At 38.3% G+C, this 19,548-nt stretch overlaps 1 protein-coding gene across 2 annotated transcripts in view; it reads right to left on the bottom strand.

Moving 5' to 3' along the window:
• Positions 1–2,842: 2,842 nt before the first annotated feature.
• Positions 2,843–19,548, bottom strand: part of MOSPD1 (motile sperm domain containing 1) — a 21,754-nt gene continuing 5,048 nt past the window's right edge. The window contains exons 2-6 of one of the 2 annotated variants that reach the window (XM_024746582.1): positions 11,801–12,055; positions 11,613–11,688; positions 9,876–10,093; positions 5,401–5,562; positions 2,843–3,310 (exon numbers count right to left, since the gene is read on the bottom strand). In XM_024746582.1, the coding sequence (XP_024602350.1) occupies positions 3,279–3,310; positions 5,401–5,562; positions 9,876–10,093; positions 11,613–11,688; positions 11,801–11,954 (642 nt within the window). In that variant the 5' untranslated portion in view covers positions 11,955–12,055 and the 3' untranslated portion in view covers positions 2,843–3,278. The remainder of the gene's footprint in view (positions 3,311–5,400; positions 5,563–9,875; positions 10,094–11,612; positions 11,689–11,800; positions 12,056–19,548) is intronic. The other variant, XM_024746583.1, reaches the window with a different exon arrangement.

Below are 19,548 nucleotides of genomic sequence, written 5' to 3'. Positions count from 1 at the left end.
TTTTTCTAGATGGCCATCCAGTTTTCATGCCATTTATTGACCAGTATATTTTTTTCTCCACTGTTTGCAGATGACACCTTTATCTAAATTCCTGGGTATATTTGGGTCTATTTCTGTATTCCAATTCTTTTCCATTGGTTTGTTCACAGGCCAATGGCACATTATTGGAATTATTGGAGTTATATAAATAAGTTTTAATTTCTGGAAAAATTTCTCCCTTTACTCTTCAAGTTTTCCTGGCTATGCTATTTCTTCATATGAACTCTAGAGTCAACCTGTCTAGGTGAAAAACAAAAATACCAAAACTTTGTGGTATTCTTTTTGGGATCATGTTAAATTTACGTAACTTAGAAAGATAGGAGATCTTTATGATGTTAAGACTACACATCCAAGAACATCCCAGATGTCTTTCCATTTGTTCAGGTCTAGTTTTGTGTTTCCCAGGAGTGTTTTAGTTTCCCTTATAAAAGTTTCGGGACTTTAAGTTTAAACCTAGGTTTTTTTAATTTATTTTTTTTGCTATTGTAAATGGACTATTCTCTATATCTTCTAACTGGTGTTTGTATGCATGTGCGTATCTATGATTTGTTACCTTGGAGTGGGGTTTTCTAACTATGATTCAAAATCCAGAAGTCATAAAAGATTCATAAATTCAACGACTCCAGAATAAGTTTTGTATGGTAAAGACACCATAAGCAAAGTCAAAGAAAAATGATAAACTGAAAAGAAATATTTGCAACTCATATCACAAAGAGCTCCTACAGCCAATAAGGAAAAAAAACACCCACCCACCAGAAAGCAGGGGGTGTGGGACCAGAGATGTGAATAAGCTCTATGAAAAGATGGTCAACCTCACTTTTAAGTTAATAAAAATTGAAACTACACGGATATACCATTTCTCAGCTATCAGGCAAAACACATAGCTAATGAGAGACTGTGGAATGCACTCTCATGCGTTACTGGTAGAACTAGTCAGGAACTGGTAAAATGAATTATGCTATAAGCCATGCAAAATATTATGCAGCTGTAATAAGAAGGAGGATACTCTTTACTGATATAGAAAGTTCTTCCTGGATATAGCGTTAAGTAGAAAAAAGCTAGGTGCAGTACAGTATGTAGAACATGTTACCATTTATATATAAAAGCATTAAAATAAGAATATATATTTGGAGAAACAAACGAAGTATATATAAACTCATAAAAGTGGTCACTTGTGGGCTTCCCTGGTCCCCAAAAAAAAAAAAAAAAAAAAAAGTGGTCACTTGTAAGGAGCTGTGTGGACAGGGAACGGGGTGAACAGGGATGGTGAGGAGAGATTTTTCACTGTATACCTTTTTACAGTTTTTGATTTTTGAAGCACGTAACTGTTACCTATTCAAAAACTGTAAAAACAGGGCTTCCCTGGTGGCGCAGTGGTTGAGAGTCCGCCTGCCGATGCAGGGGACACGGGTTCATGCCCCGGTCCGGGAGGATCCCACATGCTGCGGAGCGGCTGGGCCCGTGAGCCGTGGCCACTGAGCCTGCACGTCCGGAGTCTGTGCTCCGCAACGGGAGAGGCCACAACAGTGAGAGGCCCGCGTACCGCAAAAAAAAAAAAAACTAAAAACAAATTAACTCCTTTGGTAAATTTAAAAACTTAAGACATTTTAGCTCACATATTTCACTTCTTATTTTTGCTTATTTAACTCACAGGAATAGGAGACAGCTTTGGGAAACAGGAGACTTTGAGTTCCTCAGAGATATACCGAAACAAAATGTGTCAATCGTTGTGAAACTTAGGTCTCCATTTTCTTTTATTTTTTAAAGTAATTTCTGTTCTTTACAATGTGTTATCACATGCACACACACGTGCGTGCACCTGCACACGCGCACACACACGCGACTTGAGATGGACAGAGAAAGAAGGATAACCTTCAAACACAAGGGTTTTTTTTTTTTACAAAGTTCAAAATAGATTACATTTATGTGCTTTTTAGTCATTACATAATGTACAGACATGATCCATTTAATGATTTATGCTCCCCAAATGGTTAAACAATGAGGATTTTCTATGAAAGAGTATATGTAAAAGCTTTTACTTTAGAAGCAAAGTACTGTTTCCTGCAAAACCCAACCTCAGGCATACATCTCGTGTTTACATATATTCCTTAAGAATACTACAGTAGCAGTGCATAAGTTCATTCTGTAAAAAGATCTGGAAGATGATTTTCAAGAGACTCAATGCATTGTGCTCTCAGATAAAAATCCTAAGTCAAAAGATCAGATACCATAACAATAACAGTTAAAACTGCATATATATGTTAGAGATCAGAAGAGGCTATAAAGAAATGTACATAGTTGTGCTTTGGGGACTTTTTTTGGTAAAGTTGTTTTAATAATAAATACAAACTTAAAAAATGTCTCAGTGACTGATAAAAAATAGACACAGATATTAAGGAGTTTTTGTACTTGGCTTAGAGTTTGAAGGTGAAAAATCATCTCCACATAAACCACCTGGCATTGGTAGTCCCCATCTGGGCCAGTAGCTTACAGTCAGGCAAAGGGCTGGGGAGAAAAGATAAAGTGATTTTTCCTCCTATTAACGTAAGGCATTATGCCTACCTTCCTTCAGAATTCTTAGACCAAACAGAATGGTCACCCTACTTCTTGGTGGCTGGGCCACAACCTATCCTGTAGTTCACCAGATGAATTAAATATGTCCTGTCTTCTGTGAGACCCTAAGATAAACATGATCCCTCAGTACTTTATGCTTTTGCATTTTTTTACCTTCTACACATTAACTGTAAAACTCTTATTTTTAGAAACACCATGGCGACTGTATATAATGATAGAGGACAAGGCATAATTTATATAGTAACATTGATGTTCGTAGCTAGGAAATAAATGTAATTTTATTTTCAGGCTGGTCAGTTTGCTCTTTTAGGCCTTTAACTTTGAAGGATACATGACCTCAACAATCAAAGTGAATTAGAAAAAAGATGAGAAAATAACAAATGTCTTAATTAAAGTCTTTTGCACGGTCGGCTTAGATATAAAAAGAATTTCTTCAAAAAATTTCCTAAGTGTCACTCAGAAGCTTCCTTGCTGTCTGTAACATAATGTGTTGGAGTCCTTGGAATAAAATTATAGAGTAATTTAAAATATATATTATACATCTGCAATGATTGTAAATCAATCAATAGTTTGTAGCATGTTAATGGGGTGAAATAAAGATAAAAGGCAGTCCACATTCATATTTTCAAGATAAATCTACTTCAGAAGTCAAGTGAATTCCTTGCTCATGTTCTAAGTATAGCCATTGTGATAAGACCTGAAAGAAAAAATTGGAGAACAGTTAAGGACATGCATTTTACAAAATCTTTCATTCAATAAATAATTGTTTACAACACCTCAGTGAGCAAATAAAACACAGCACATAGGCAGGGACTCTACCAAGAACTCAAAATCAACTTGAATTTAGCTGATACTGTACAGAAGAAATCCAATTTACAGCAATAGGCAGTCATTGGATAGATTTAATGCAATCACTAATGTCTGGCCGTAGCTAGGTTTTTAACCATCAAATATATCTCTCGCTTTATCCAGTCACGACAACTATAATAATAGCAGACATGGCATTTTAAAGTGTCAGTAAAGCCTGCTAATTTCATCAACAAAAACAATGCAAGCCTGTTTGTATCCCAGGGCCCTAGGGCCACAAAGAGACAGAAGCATAGTATTTCTGCTTAGCTTGTTTCTTTTGAAGAGACTCCATACATAAAACCATAAAAAAATTTAATAATATAAGAATATCCTCAGTCCTAAATGAGTGGTTTTTAAAAAGTGAGTGATAAAGTACAGAGAAGGAAAATAATCACAGAGGACTGGAGCAGTCAGAGAAGATGCCCCAAAAGGTCAAGCTGAAGTAAGCCTAAAAGATGGACAGGAAAGATACAGAACAGTATGACGGGCAGGCACTTCAGGTGAGCGAATGGCAAGAGCAAGGGCATGGAGGTAGGACCGGGGCTACAGATGAGCTTTGTGGGGATCAATAAATAACCTAACGCACTCTAATCAAGAAGTTACACAGGGAAGCAGCTAGACAAGAGTAACTCAGAGAGGACTCAGAGTGTGGAGTCTTCAATGCCGAACTATGGAGTTATACTTCATTCTACGGATTATGGGGAATCACTGAAGGTTGTTGAGTAGGGAGTGGTGGTGGTGAAATCAACACAGGATGGAAATCAACCTGACAGTAATGTGATGGATGATTTGCGGGGGGAGATAATGGGGGTAAAGGGGAGGAATAGGAATAGGAGGGACACAGACAGAAGTCGGAGACAACTTAGAAGACAATTTAGAAATTTTATAAAAGGGAGCACACCAAGGAATTCTGAGAGAGAATACTGAAAAGAGTTGGCACCTCAGAAGAGGTGAGAGGAGACGATGAGGAGAGTCATTCATCACCAGAACCCTAATCCTTGACACATGGTAGGTACTGAATGAATGTTTGTTCATTTGAACTAATTAACTATAAGGTTTCAAGCCAGGATGACTGAAAGAATGATTCAACAGGAAACAAGGGAACTGGTTTAAAGAGAAAGGGTCACAACATTAAACAAGGCTTCCCTGTTCATCTTTATCACTGTATGCGCTTTGTATGTTTCCCTAGGATCAATTCCTAGAAGTAAAAATGCTGTATCATGGAATGTATGCATTTTACATTTTATACATGTTTTATACCACTGTAAATCAGCAAAAGGAAAATAACTGAAAAATACAGTATTAGGTACTAGATAAACAAGCTGAAAAGAACTAAATGTGAGCCAACAATTAAATCTTAAAACACACTTTATCTCAACGTGCTTTTGAAGCAATCTGGTTTTCTTTTAAAAAAAAAATCAAGCCACCACCATCATCCCACACACACATAAAGACCGCCACTACCACCTCCAGGCCATAAAAACTGCCTACACAGGGAGGGACAGAATAGGGGTGGGGCAGTGGGAAGTACAAACTATTGGGTGTAAGATAGGCTCAAGGATGTATTGTACAACACAGGGAATAGAGCCAATATTTTGTAATAACTGTAAATAGAAAGTAACCTTTAAAAACTGTATTAAAATTTTAAATAACTTTTTTAAAAAGAGAATCAACTGTAATCAATACACCTCGGGCAAGCCATTTAAAGATTCTGGGCCTTGATTCAGGTTAGGAATCCTTGGCCTACTGAAGTTTAATGTGAGTGTTTCCATAATTCTCATGTTTTTACAAAGGTATTTTGCAGGTATTTAGGACACAGTTTAGTCCAGAAGAGATTTTTTGAAGAAAGAATGGAATAAAGAAAAGAACAATGTATTATTCTTTTCAAGAAAACAAATTGCCTACACATATGCCCCAATGCACCTTTAAAACACTTACCTAAGATATAAGCAGCCACTAATTTTTGATTGACACTTAAGTGGAGGTAGAGCGGCACCAGCGATTCCACGTCCCCCAGCGTGGGAAGCATCAGAGCTGCAATACACACAACTCCCAGGAAGACAGTTAGTAAACTAGGTCCTGAGGAGACAGTTCTGTTTTCTGTAAAAAGATAAAAATCCCTGAGCTTCTATTTCTTTTTTTTTTTTTTTTGCGGTACGCGGGCCTCTCACTGTTGTGGCCTCGCCCGTTGCGGAGCACAGGCTCCGGACGCGCAGGCTCAGCGGCCATGGCTCACGGGCCCAGCCGCTCCGCGGCATGCGAGATCTTCCCGGACCCGGGCACGAACCCGTGTCCCCTGCATTAGCAGGCGAACTCTCAACCTCTGCGCCACCAGGGAAGCCCCCTGAGCTTGCTTCTAAAAACAACTTAAGACAAAAGTTCATTCACACAGACTGGCCACCACTCACCAGGATTCTGGTTTTGCCTAACTTCTCTGATTCTTTCCCCATCATTCCCATTTCGTGGGGCCTGATCTGTTGGACTTATCTGGAAGCCCATTACAGGATGGAATGTGCGGTAGTGAGTTCCTACTGAAGAGAACAGTGGTCATCATCCTTTCCCCACTACCCCACCGGAATTCGTAGAAAGTGTTCAAGCATGTATTATCTGTGCAGAGAATGGGCTAAAAATAGATAGAAATTGAAGTTCTGGCATTTTCTTCCCATACCCCCAATGCACTGCTTGTGTGTACTCCATTTTGGAGCCCACTGCAGTAGAGCTCCACTACCTTCTGGGAGTATCTCTGGTAGGTCTCGAGACAGGTTTGGTCCTAATACCTGCAGCATCCTGCTATCATTTTTGAAGGTGCTAAGGCGGCAAAACGTTCTACTTTAATGTTATTAAAGCTGCCCATGAAAATTCTTGCCCTCCACTCTACCCCCATTTATAGCATAGAGGTAAGAAAGCAGCAGAAACAATGTCAGGCAAATATTATGCTAAATGAAATAAATCCATCACAGAAGGACAAATACTGCATGATTCCGTTTATATGAGGAATCTAAAATAGTCAAAGTCATAGAATCAGAGAGCAGAATGGTGGTTGCCAGGGGCTGGGTTGCTAATCAATGGGCGTAAAAATCTCAATTATATAAGATGAATAAGTTCTAGAGATCAGCTGTACGGCATTGTGCCTATAGTTACTAATATTATATTGTACACAAACATTTGTTAAAAGAGCAGATATCTTGTTGTATTCTTACCGCAATAAAATAAAATTTAAAAATATTTATTATTGGCCTGCTATTCTACAGTTCTGGTTGTATGTGTACAATATTTTTAAGAAACCCACCAGCATTTTCTGTCTTACGGCTTTTCCCACTACCCTTCCTTTCATTAAAAGGAATAGCCAACAGCAACACAATCTTTGTGTTTTATTAATGAAATAATGCTGTTCATTTTACTATTAGATGCAGCTTTTCTAAATTATTAATACCATAGCTGTTGTGTGAAGTTTAATTGAGCCTCACCAAAGACAGACAGGTGAAAACAAATTCAAATTTTATAGTGATTATTGCTTGAGATGAAACAATAGCATAAATGCCTAAAAACAAGTCTATCTTTTGCTAACGAATGTAGTACTTTATATTTATATTTGTTGCAAAGGTAAGTTTTCAAGGAAAATATTTATCACGACTACACTGTTCAATGCAAACCCACAGTGAAGATTATTTCAAGGAATTTTTACTATTTAGAGAAATTCCAAAAACATTCACATAAATGCTTGACATTTTTCAAAGTGGAAAGTTTTTCTGATACTACAGGGTTGTAAAAATTTTAGAGATATAGAAAACATAAAGGTTCCTCTGTAATCCCATCCTCCTAGAGATAACACTGTTAACAGCTTGGTATAGATCCTTTCAGATTTTATAAATGCCCATATAAACATGTAAAATGATTTTTTTACTTAAATGAGACCATACTATACATACTGTTCTATAACTTTTTTTCTCTCACTTGGAAATATATTCGAACCTCTTTCTATGTCCATATATAACTATCTACCATTCTATCAAATCCTTGTAAATGTCTGCCTGACATTCCATCTTATGAATATTCGTAATTTAATCAATCCCCTAAATGACTTTTAGGTCATTTTCAATTCTTTATTATTATAAACCATAATAAAGAACATAGTTTTCTTAAGCCAGAGAGCACTCACTCAAACCTGGCATAGACATAGCAGTTCATTAATAATGTAATTAAGACGAACCCTCTAAGATTCAGCTGAATCTTTTTAAAATAACTTTTTAATGACCTGGGCTTTGGTATTTTGTGAAAGTATGCTTTGTGGGTTTCTCTTCAATTTCTGTTAAATGAAAAAAAAAAGAATATATACATATATTTTTTTTCTGTTAAAAAAGAATATATATATATATAATTGTATTTATGTACATAGACGAGGTCTAGAAAGTAACATGGAACACATGTAAGCAGATCTGTCAAGTGTGTGGGATTGATTATAGGTGCCGGTTACTTTTTAAAATTTGTTACTACTATATGTCTCTTTATATAATACATAACTTGAGAAGAAATTTCTCATTTGTACTGCCTTTCACCACACACTTTAAAATCCAAATCTTTCACGATACAGCCGCCAACGATTTTTCCAGCTAAACTCACAGAGAGACCCTCACAATCTTGCGGTACCTGCGGGGAGGTGGGGAGCTCTAGTGTGTGCTGCCGCCCTTGCTCTAGACGGCAGCAGCCGTGGAAACCTTGTAAGACAAAGAAAACCAGCCCAGCTGCCCCTACCAGCTGAGAAGTCCAGCCTTCCTAGTGAGGCCCGCGCACATATTTCCTGTGTAACTACTGTGTATGCCAGGCACTGTGCTGAACAAGTGATGAACTTGATGAACAAGACAAATAAGGTTTCTGCTTTCCTTGAGCTTCCTGACCAGGATGGCTTAGAGAGGTGTGTGGTTTTTTTTTTTTTTTCCCAAAACAGAGACCACCATGTGCTATGCCAATATCACCTATTCTATTCATCTACCTACTCCAATTTTACCATTAGAAGAATTCTCTAATGTACTTCAGATACAAAGGTTTGTTATAAAAATAAAATAATAAAATGCTCAATTAATACACATTTGTATTTTAGGATGATTTTCGCTTGAATCCTAACAATTTAAAAAGAAAAGAAAAAATATATATATATGAAACAGTAAACTTTTAACCCTTATTATTCTTCGGCATTAAATCAGTCTGTTAAATACCAAAATGATCTGTAACGACCACTTTACTTTAAATTATAAAATTAACACCCAAAACCAAATGCTCAAATGGCCTTTCTTGTTCTACAGGAGGCATTTTAAAAGAGGAGTCTTGCATTTCATATCTATTTATAAGTCAACTTCACAGTATTGATTGGACATCGAAGTGACATTCGACAGAGATTCTCTTTCAGCTTCGAAACATGAAAAACTGGTCCTGTCGGTTAATAATAGTTGCTGAGAAGAAAACAATCTACTAGTTACTACCTAGTTCCTAGTCTTGGCATCACCAGAAAATCTGGGCACTCCTTGCATGGAATGAGAAGACACTTGGCTCCAGTAAATCAAAGGGGCATTACTCCCTGTCTTGTCGAGATAAACGTTCTAAGATGAACAAACTGATAGGGATCTATGAATTAATGTAATGACAGCTAGATGGTTTTTAATCCCTCATATATAATGTTGCAATTTCAAGGACAGCTGTTATCACATTCATATATCACGGTCAAAAAGTTTCCATGCTTTTCTATGGAAAATTTTATCTTCCTCCCCTTATAATAGGGTTGGAGGGAGATAATGAGAAGTTCAGAGGGAGGCGGAATGACGTCCAAGAGTTGACTATGAGGATCGTGTCGATGTTGAAAGAATATATCATAACACTCCTGAATATCTCAGCTGGAAGGAAATGAGGAATGGAGAGGGATTCAATTAATAGCCCACAGGGGATATTATAATCTACTTAGTTTAATTAACTTCAACTTTAATGAGATTTTTTTTTCAAAATAATATGAACAGTGCACCAAACTTGGCCTATTGCCAAACACAATCTCTCTCCTTCTTCGAATTAATTAAATGAGAAAGGATATAGGAAAGTCACAGAAACAAAAGTATAGAATTGCCAAATTGTGCTAGCATTATAAAGCACAGGGCCTGCCGTCTCAGGTTTTATAGCTTGAAAAGGCTCTGGCAACGACTGCCCTCTCCTTATAACCTCATCTAGCGGGAGCTCTTCTCTCCGCTGAAAGGCCAGCTCTAGGCCTCTTGTTCGATTCTAGGTACCTGATCTCTTCATTCACTTTTGAAGTAGTCGACTAGGTTTAGAGCGGCAGGTTATTGTTCTAGTAATTATTCTTTGCTCCCTGATTCTCTTAAAGTGAGAAATGTGTAAGACCTCAAAAGGGCTTTAGAAACAATCCAGACTACCTGGTTGAAACGACTGCTCAAAAAATAAACTTTCAGTTAAATGTTCCTTTATTCTTTTTTCCTCTTCTTCCTTTTGTTGTTCTTTTGCCGACGGGAGAAGAGTAGCCACGACCTCTTTCCTTCCTAAAGCCTTCCTCTGGCTTTGCTCGGAAACTTGGAGACGGAATTTGTCTATTACTCCATAGTGACAGGATCGAACATCTCTATGACGAATCACACTGGAAACATTAAAAAAGAACAAATGCTGTTTAGGCTTCTGGGGGCCTGTCAAGCAGAATTCAGCAAGAGATTTCATACATATTAACTGACTATAACCAAATACTCAAATACAGAAATTTGCTAGTGATACTTTAAAAAAAAATCACAGTATAACCCAAAAAGAAATGGGTAATTCTGAAATATTTGATAAATAAGAGTCATCTTAAAAATAATAAGTAAAGAAAAGTAAAAGAACGATAGGTAAAGAAAAGAACGATAGGTAAAGAAAAGAACGATAGGTAAAGAAAAGAACGATAGGTAAAGAAAATTCCTTTTAGCAATGACATTTTTTTCCTGGCCATCTGTGTACAGCAATATTCACTAAACAGGGTATGTGAAACTGTTTCTTCCCCACAAAAGTCTCATAAATTCCTATTGCCACTTATTTATTGTTCAAGTAACAAAATAACGAACCTCACCCTACACTTAAAATTGAAGTCCATGCACAAAGGCAAAAATAAGCAATTGAATAAGTAGCTAACACAGTAAGACCAATGCAACAGAAGGCTTACAATGCATTTCTGTGTTTCTCTGAAAAGAGTATATAAAGTACTATAAATTTTATGCAAGTTATCTGCAGTGCCATTTATTTTACTTCGTTCTTAATAGAGAACACAGAACAACTGAGTCGAAGATAAAACATTGATTAGGCAAGAGACTATATTTCTGTGCAATAGTCCGTGCTTATTACGTACTGAACGAAAATCAAAAGAAATGTGCAAAAACACGTCCTCAAAGATACATCATTTTATGGCTCTGAGATGATGAAAATGTATGCAAGAGAAAAGACTTCTGCTTCTCATTCTCAACGGAAGATTTAAACAAATACAGTTTACTTGGTAGCTTAAATTAAGGGCTGGTCATTGGATCCATCTGGTCACCACTAGTTCTAAAGTGAAAATTAAATATGAACAGCTTGAACAAACAATCATTTATCTGACACTCTAAGATGAAGTTATCTGGAAGAGCTCAGATAACCTTTTACAGATGAGTAGTTATACACTCGCTTCCTGTTTGTATAGACTAACTTTCAGTTTTATTAGCTGAATCATTTCAGATGAATTTACATGACCATTGTTCTGAGAGCATAGTATTATTAGTTCCACAAATGACACTATAACAGCAGATGTTCCAAAGAGGGCTAAATTCCCTCTTATAGATAGAGAAATTTAAAGGAACAAGTTAGAACTTTGCCTCCATAAATCTCCCTGCTATGAATAAAAGCACAACAATGAGGAAGTGTTCGTGGAAATATTAACACACACATCAGCTCCAACATAATGAATTATTATTTGGCCAACCTGTTTAGAATTTCTTAGAAACTTCTTAAAAAGTATGTTGCGGGACAAACTCTCAGCAAAAATTCAAAGTATAATGAAGGCCTATGTGGGAGCAGCTTCAAGAAAAGATCTTTTCCAGGTTAAACACATAAATATTAACACACTGAAAACATGTTACCAGGAAGTGGTTGTGACTTACATATCCACACAACACTGAGGCTTTACTGCACCTGCAGCGTCAGCGACAACATACTTATTTGGAGTAGTACACAAAACTGAAAGAAAAAGTCACAATGGCCATTAGTGTTTTTTAAAAAAATTAGTTTCTACAAGTCAAAAATTAGTAGGGAGTAGTTAAAATCCAGAAAATACACCTAGGAGACTCACCTTTGAACTTTAAGGCAAACTCATAGGGATTATACAGCGTCAACACTTGCTTATGTGTTGACTGGTCATCTGCGTAAAATAGCAGCTCTGTGGGAAACACAAAGACAGGAAGATTTCCTTCCACTAACTCTGGCTGCCTTTTTTGTTGATGCATTGGCACTGAATCCCCCTTGCTGCGGCTTCAGTTTTTACAGTCTCAAATCTATTTGGGGCTTTTCTTAAAATCAGTTAAAAACTCCAAAGCATTTTGGCAATCTGGAAAGAGAAGAGAAAAAGCAAGCTGAGTGATACCTGTAATCATGAGCCAGCTCTGACTAGCATGGTTAGCATGCATTCTAACAGTCCCCAAATCATTTAAACATGCCTTTTGACTCTTCCGCTCGGCTCACTTACACAGCTTCTACCAAACTATGCAAAGAAACTTACACTTGCTCCTTTCACATTCAGGATATCAACCTATGATAAAGAAGGCTTCCTACTTAAAATTAATCACCCTCAAAAAGGTGAGATCAAAAGGATGTCACTCGGGCCTTCCCTGGTGGCGCAGCGGTTGAGAGTCCGCCTGCCAATGCAGGGGACACGGGTTCGTGCCCCGGTCCGGGAATATCCCACATGCCGCGGAGCGGCTGGGCCCGTGAGCCGTGGCCGCTGAGCCTGCGCGTCCGGAGCCTGCGCTCCGCAACAGGAGAGGCCACAACGGTGAGAGGCCCACATAACGAAAAAAAAAAAAAAAAGAAACCAATAGAAAAGGATGTCACTCATTTAAAACCTCAAATTAAAAAAAAAAGTTTTGTCACAACTGATTTTATGTGAGCCAATCAGAATTCTTAAAGATGAAAAAAATAAATAAAACAAAGTAAGCTTCCATGATTTACAAAGGAAAAACACGAGACTCACTTTATTTAACATTTATTTCAACAATGCTTTAGTTAGTGCCTTCTGGCAGCATGGGTGGAAGAGTTCTCTTAATCGTTTTTTCTACCAAAACCCAAGACAAGGAAAAATGTCTTGAAAAGAAGACGCATATCCAAACTTGCTAAGCAGTCCTTGGAGTTTTCCATGAAAATTCAAAGTCAGTAAGCAGGCCTTGGCATGCAAGTGGCACCGTGCCTCCCCTCCTACATCAAGTACACAGACTTCATGAGAGCTATTTTCTTCCAGCTTCAGAGACCTTTTTGGATTCCTTCTGGGGTTGTTGAATATGTTCCAGAGAGTTGTAGCCTGTGTGATAAGTAATGTTTCTGTATTTGTCTCCTAATCTAATTTTGATCAACAACATTCTTATTTAGCTAGCGCCCTAAGTGTGGCTTTTTAAAATAAAATGAGAAAGCTAAAACATACAGTCACAGAAAATGTCTGATTTTCACCCTGTAGATCACACCTATAAAATACAGTAGGCCAAAATCCATTTAATACTTTGCACTCAGGTTCTCATACACTCAGAGAGAAATATAACGAATGATTACATAGTTTGGTTGTGTTTTATTATTATTATTGTGGTATGACTGCTTTGCAATGTTGTGTTAGTTTCTGCTGTACCATTGTTTGGTTTTCTTGTTTGTTTGTTTGTTTTGTTTTTTTTGCGGTTCGCGGCCTCTCACTGCTGTGGCCTCTCCCGTTGCGGAGCACAGGCTCCGGATGCGCAGGCTCAGCGGCCATGGCTCACGGGCCCAGCCGCTCCGCGGCATGTGGGATCTTCCCGGACCGGGGCACGAACCCGTGTCCCCTGCCTCGGCAGGTGGCCTCTCAACCACTGCGCCACCAGGGAAGCCCCATCGTTTGGTTTTTACCAGCTATCGGGGCTCAGATTCTGATTGAGGCCTTGCCCACTTTTATCAAATAGGATACTGTATAATCATGTATGCAAATTTTTATTCTTTTCTCTCAGCTGAACATTATAGGCCAGGAACTATGTCAAGAGCTGCACAGAGATACAAAAATGAATAATGCACAGGCCCTGCCCTCCAGAAACTGCCCTCCAGAAACTCAAGTATAATTGAGGAGACAAAATAAATATTTAAGCTACCTTTATTATAATGCATGCCGTTGTATATAAAGCGCTAGGGAATTAGAAGACTGCATGAATAATTCTACCTGGAAGAGAGGCCAGGAGACAACATTTGGGGTGGCCCTTAAAGAAAAGAAGGATACGAGCTTCTGTGTTGGGGGAAGTAGGTAGGGAGGGCATTGAGACCTGGGGATCAGCATAAGGGAAGACACAGGAATGCGAAGGTAAGGGAGAACCTTGGTAAGGTCACCATCCACAGGCTGCCCCAGGTTCCACTTTCTATTTGTATACTTTATAGCATGCATGTAGCCCATAACAGTGTTAGGTTGTTTTTTGGTTTTTGGGTTTTTATGACTAAGCTGAAAGCACCTATAGACATATTTTTTAGTAATAATATTTTATTTGTTTAATTCATAACAGATTACAAATTCTTTATTAATTACATATACTGAATGAACTGATCTATGTAAAGCCTTTAGCATTTGTTATAGGCAAGGCGCTGTTCTAAGTATTTGTTGTCATTACTAAATTAGGAAGAAACCAAGGTAGATAAAAAAATGCCAGCAGGCCTCTCCTAGTCCAGTATTCTTTCCACTATACCAAACTAACTGGCCATTTCAATAAAATAAAACTAAGGTTATTCTAAAAAGCATCTGATTAAATCATTTTAATTCTGAGTTTTTATTTGCCATGAATTTCTTTTCTTTCCTAAGAGCCATACATATTTCTATTTGGATAATGTCCTCTCAGAAGTTTGGCATGTTATTTTTTTCAATAGAAAATGATAAGCTCTACAATTACTTTCTTAGTAAGCTTGGCTGCCAGGAATAGAACATCCAAATTTGGCATCACTAAATAATATTCAACATCTTACTCTAAAACTCAGTTAGGGTGAGAATTTAGCTTATGATAAAAGGTGACATCTCAGGCTTCCCTGGTGGCACAGTGGTTAAAAATCCGCCTGCCAATACAGGGGACACAGGTTTGATCCCTGGTCCGGGAAGATCCCACACGCCGCGGAGCAGCTAAGCCCGTGCTCCACAACTACTGAGCCTGCGCTCTAGACCCCGTGAGCCACAACTACTGAGCCCACGTGCCGCAGCTACTGAAGCCCGCGCACCTAGAGCCCATGCTCCGCAACAAGAGAAGCCACCGCAATGAGAAGCCCACGCACTGCACCGACGGGTAGCTCCCGCTCGCCACAACTAGAGAAAGCCCGTGCGCAGCAACGAAGACCCAACGCGGCCAAAAATAAATTTTTAAAAGATTTTTTTTTAAAAAGGTGGCATCTCTAATTCATGGAAGATAGTTCAGTCAATAAATGTTGATAAAACCAGGTATCCATCTAGAAACACAATTGAGTTTATCCCTCACTCCTTATAAAATTCCAGAATTTTATTATGGTAAATTCCAAATGGATCAAAGCTTTAAATGTATAAAAAAAACAAAAGCATAAAAGCACTAGAAATCATGGAAAATCTTTTTAATAATCTTAGGCTTTCTAACAACCAGGAACCAAAAACTATTAGTAAATTCAACTATATAAAAACTTTTAAAGTTCTGCATGGCAAAAAGTTTTATAAGTAAAGCCAAAAAAACATTTTCAGTCATATCATAGGCAATGTCTAACTGCCCTACTATATATAGAGGACCTCCAAATCATTAAAAAAAGACAACTCAATATAAAAATGAGCAAACACTATAATATTTTATAGAAAAGGACATACAAATCATTTTTAAACTTACAAAAGGATGTGTAAGCTCACTCACAAGAGAAATACAAACTAAAGCTATACTTGAAATACATGTTTTTACCTGTCAGATTGGCAAAAATCAAAAATTTGATAGTACATGGTGGGAGCAATCAGGTATGTTCTTACATTGCTGGCGGGGATATAAATATAAGTTGGTACAACCACTATACCTGCCAAAATTGAATGCACCTAACCCTCAGATCTAGACATTCTACTTCTAGGAATTTCTCAGGCATAAATGTTCCCCTTGTGTGAAATCATATATGTGACAGGGCTTTTTTTTTTTTTTTGCAGCACTGAGGATTAACAAAATAATTTATGTGAGGCACATAGAATGAAGCGTGGCATGCAGTAAGAGCTAGTTGTTGTCAATAGCAAAAGATTGGAAACGGCCCCACTGGCCATTAATAGGGGATTCATTAAGTAAAGTACGATATAGCCATTCATTGGGATACCAGCCCTCTGTCAAGAAGAAAGAGGAAGCTCTTTGTGTGGTGTGGATATGGACTGATCTTCAAATGCAGTATTAAGTGAGAAAAGCAAGGTGCGATGCAGAGAGTAGGGTATGCTACCATTTGTGTAGAAAAGGAAGATAAAAGACTATGTAAACCTATTTTCTTGGGTATGGGTAAAATATCTTTGGAAGGACAGCCAGGGCTGCCCCTGGAAAGACAAACTGAATGGCTGGGGACAGGGGTGAGAGGGGAGTTTTCTCCTGATACCCTTTTAAATCTTTTGAGTTCTGAACCCCATGAAGACCTAATTCAAAACTAAAAAAAAAAAAAAAAAAGTTGACTTAAAACAACAACTCTACTAGAGGCTAATTTGAAAAGGGTCTCAGGTTTTTTTTAACTTTTATTTTATTTTTTTGGCTGTGCCACATGGCATGCAGGATCTTAGTTCCCTGACCAGGGGTCGAACCCATGCCCCCTGCAGTGGAAGCACAGAGTGTTAACCACTGGACCGCCAGGGAAGTTCCAAAAAGGTGCCAGTTTTGAAACATAAGAAGGAATTTAGAAACAATGTGTGAAAAATCTGTTGATTGCATTTTCCATTTATGATCTTTTAATAACATTGAAAACCTTAAACTATGTGTTAAATAGAATTATTTTTTAATTATTTAAAATAATTTTATATGCAACAGAAACTCATTACAATGGGAAGAACCAAGATTTATTTAAGATGACTTGAAAACTTAGGAAAATGTAACACTTTCTTACAAAGGAGTATGAGATGGTTTATAAATCTGGCTGGGGAGTCAAAATTAAACACACAGAACAAGTGCTAAACTCTTGCTTCCAACCTCAGGAAGTTAGTTGGCATAGGTCAGAGTAGAAATTTTACTAGCTTTAAATGATGGCTTAGTAGAAATTCTTATTTTTGAATTTTGAAGCTTTCTCTTTATGAGTTGGATATTTTCCCGTGAATTGTGAATAGGCAGTCTGTCCCCTAGTCACCATCTTAAAAGTGCTGAATCATTTTTGAGCAGTTTACTATCTCTTTTCGAATTTGAGTTCCCATTTCTCACTTATCTTGGCTAAGATATAAATTGCCTCCCAAACTCCAACCAGAGGAGATTAGGGGGAAATTAGCACTAGGTCACCAGTGCAATATTACAGACTCTGCCAACAAACATGATGGACCATGATACCTGCCTTTAATTGATGGTTTTCCGGAGACTAACACTTTCTCTTTGCTCTAGTCAATATTGCAAAATGATAGAGTGCAAAAATTCTGGGGAGAGATTATACACTAAGCCGGTAAAACCTCACTGTGAATCAGTTAATAAGGTTGCTTTCCAAAAGTCAAGCACACACAGAGTCAAAGGATGTCATCTCCTAACCCTTATTTTACCAACAAGGAAAACAGGCCCAGGATGGTTAAGGGTCTTACCCAAGGTTGCACAGGATATTGGTGGCAGAACTCTGGTCTCCAGAGTCGCACTTCCCTATACAATAATCATCTCCTCTGCGTCTCAGTTCAAGAACCCTGCTTCCCTAATGCTGATGGCAACACATGCCCTCATCTCTAGGAAATTCCCCTGCTTTTCCAGAAGAGAATAGTTCTCAAAGGATGATCCAAAATTCAAGTCTTGATGCATGTGTTTCCTTTTCAGTTTTATCAAGAAAAAAAACTGAGAGAGACAATTTCACTTACTAAGTTGCGCACACTTTCTTTTCCTGATTGTGAAAGCAGAGCTATGGCTGTCAGTAACTATTCATTAGGGCGATAATAACCAAGGTTTATTTTATTCTTCCTCTCTGGACACCAAAAGTTTACACATTCTTCAAAGCCTAGTACAAATGTCCCCTCTTTATGGCCTTCTGCTACTGCTCTGATCTACAAGCATTCCACTAATTTTATTACATTATTTTTTAATGTACTTACTGGATAGAGTGAATACATTGACATTTGTTTTGTGTGGACTAATTGTGACTCCCCAGATTTCAGTCATAATGCCGTATTGTTTTTCTGTGTGGTTTTTGTTTTGTTTTGTTTTTTTGCATCCAAAGACTCAAGCTCAGCTTTAGGCACTTGGAAGATACTGAACTTAGCAGTTAACCTACAGGTATCCACTAATAAATGTCTCCTCCATCAAGAAACATTCCCCTTCCCCATAGCTGAACACGCTTCATCCACAGAAGACAGGCAACCGATCCCAATTAGATGAACAGTAACTCTATGGTGGCTGCTTGCCATGGGCTGCAGTAAGAGAACGGAGAGCATCGACACTCCCAGCTGCCTCTCCCCTCCTCCCTCCCTCCCATTTCCCTCTCTTCATCTCTACTGCCTCCCCGTGCCCAACTGGGCCAGCAGGGTTTAGAAATCTGAGGCTCTGACATACCCCTGACTTTACAGGGAGACAGAACTGCTGCGAGCTGGTGGTACAGGAGACTGCCTCATCCTTTTCCTCGATCCCAAAGCACAGAAATGCAAACATGAATGAAATCTGAGCAAAAACCTTATGTGTGCACACCACCTTGTGACCAGTATGCAAACTACTCTCCCACCAAAAAAAAAAAAAAAAGCCTCAACACACTGAAATCCTCACCCACACTTTCCACCATCAGTCCAGAGAGACCAATACCCCAAGTGTGATTATTTTCTCTGTCTTCCTCACTTTGGATGGACCAGAGGAAGGGAAAGATAAGGCTCTGAGATAAACAGGGGAGTTTCGAGATCTTTTATCCCCAAAGATTCAAAACCTGGAGACTTAAAGAGCATAGAAACCCCTTGCAAACCATATAGTCATTTGCCCCCCACCCCCACCCCGCCCTTATCTGGGGGAGAGGAGCCTGCAAGGAAAATGAAATAAGTGATCCTTGGGGATTCTTGTACAGAAGTGGTTCAAAGTTTGAAACAGTTAAGGATGATTTGAAGTACAGCCTCTCGCAGACACTAGGGACCCATCTGCTTGGCTACAGTGCACCAGCTACTTACTACCTGTGCCTGGCTCTTGTGTTTACTGATTAGGGTCCCCAGCTCCACCTTCAGGCCCAGCTCCCTTTTATCTGGGCACAGGGGCTATCTCTTTCCTCCATACTTGGTGCAGTCCTTGCCAACGGCCAACTGGATAGTAAACAGTGAAGAGCAATATGTTCTTTTGCTTTACTCTCACTGGTATTAGAACCTCTCTTTCCTTCCCATTTCATAAAGTCAGCTCTCCTCATCTCTGAGTTTCCAGTATCGTCTAAGGCTTTTTAATGGCTGGTCTGTTCCTAAAATCAGCTCTTTCACAAGCGATGTTCTAATGTTCACGCTATATTTTTAAATGGTTCACTGCTCAATATTAGGCAATTTTGTTTTTATACGATCTCGAGGGGTTTTTGTATAATTTGATACCTTACTAATGAGACTGACTGCTATAAATGATATGTAGTGCTAGGCTATTACATATTTAAGATGTAAAATTTAAGGAGTGTACCTTTTTTTTTTTTTTTTTTTTTTTTTTTTTTGGGTGTTCTTTTTTATTTTTAAAAAAAAAA

The sequence above is a fragment of the Neophocaena asiaeorientalis genome, unplaced genomic scaffold, assembly GCF_003031525.2.
Source record: "Neophocaena asiaeorientalis asiaeorientalis breed wild unplaced genomic scaffold, Neophocaena_asiaeorientalis_V1.1 scaffold1019, whole genome shotgun sequence".
Classification (NCBI taxonomy): Eukaryota; Metazoa; Chordata; class Mammalia; order Artiodactyla; family Phocoenidae; genus Neophocaena; species Neophocaena asiaeorientalis.
This window is presented reverse-complemented; position numbering and strand designations above follow the sequence as displayed.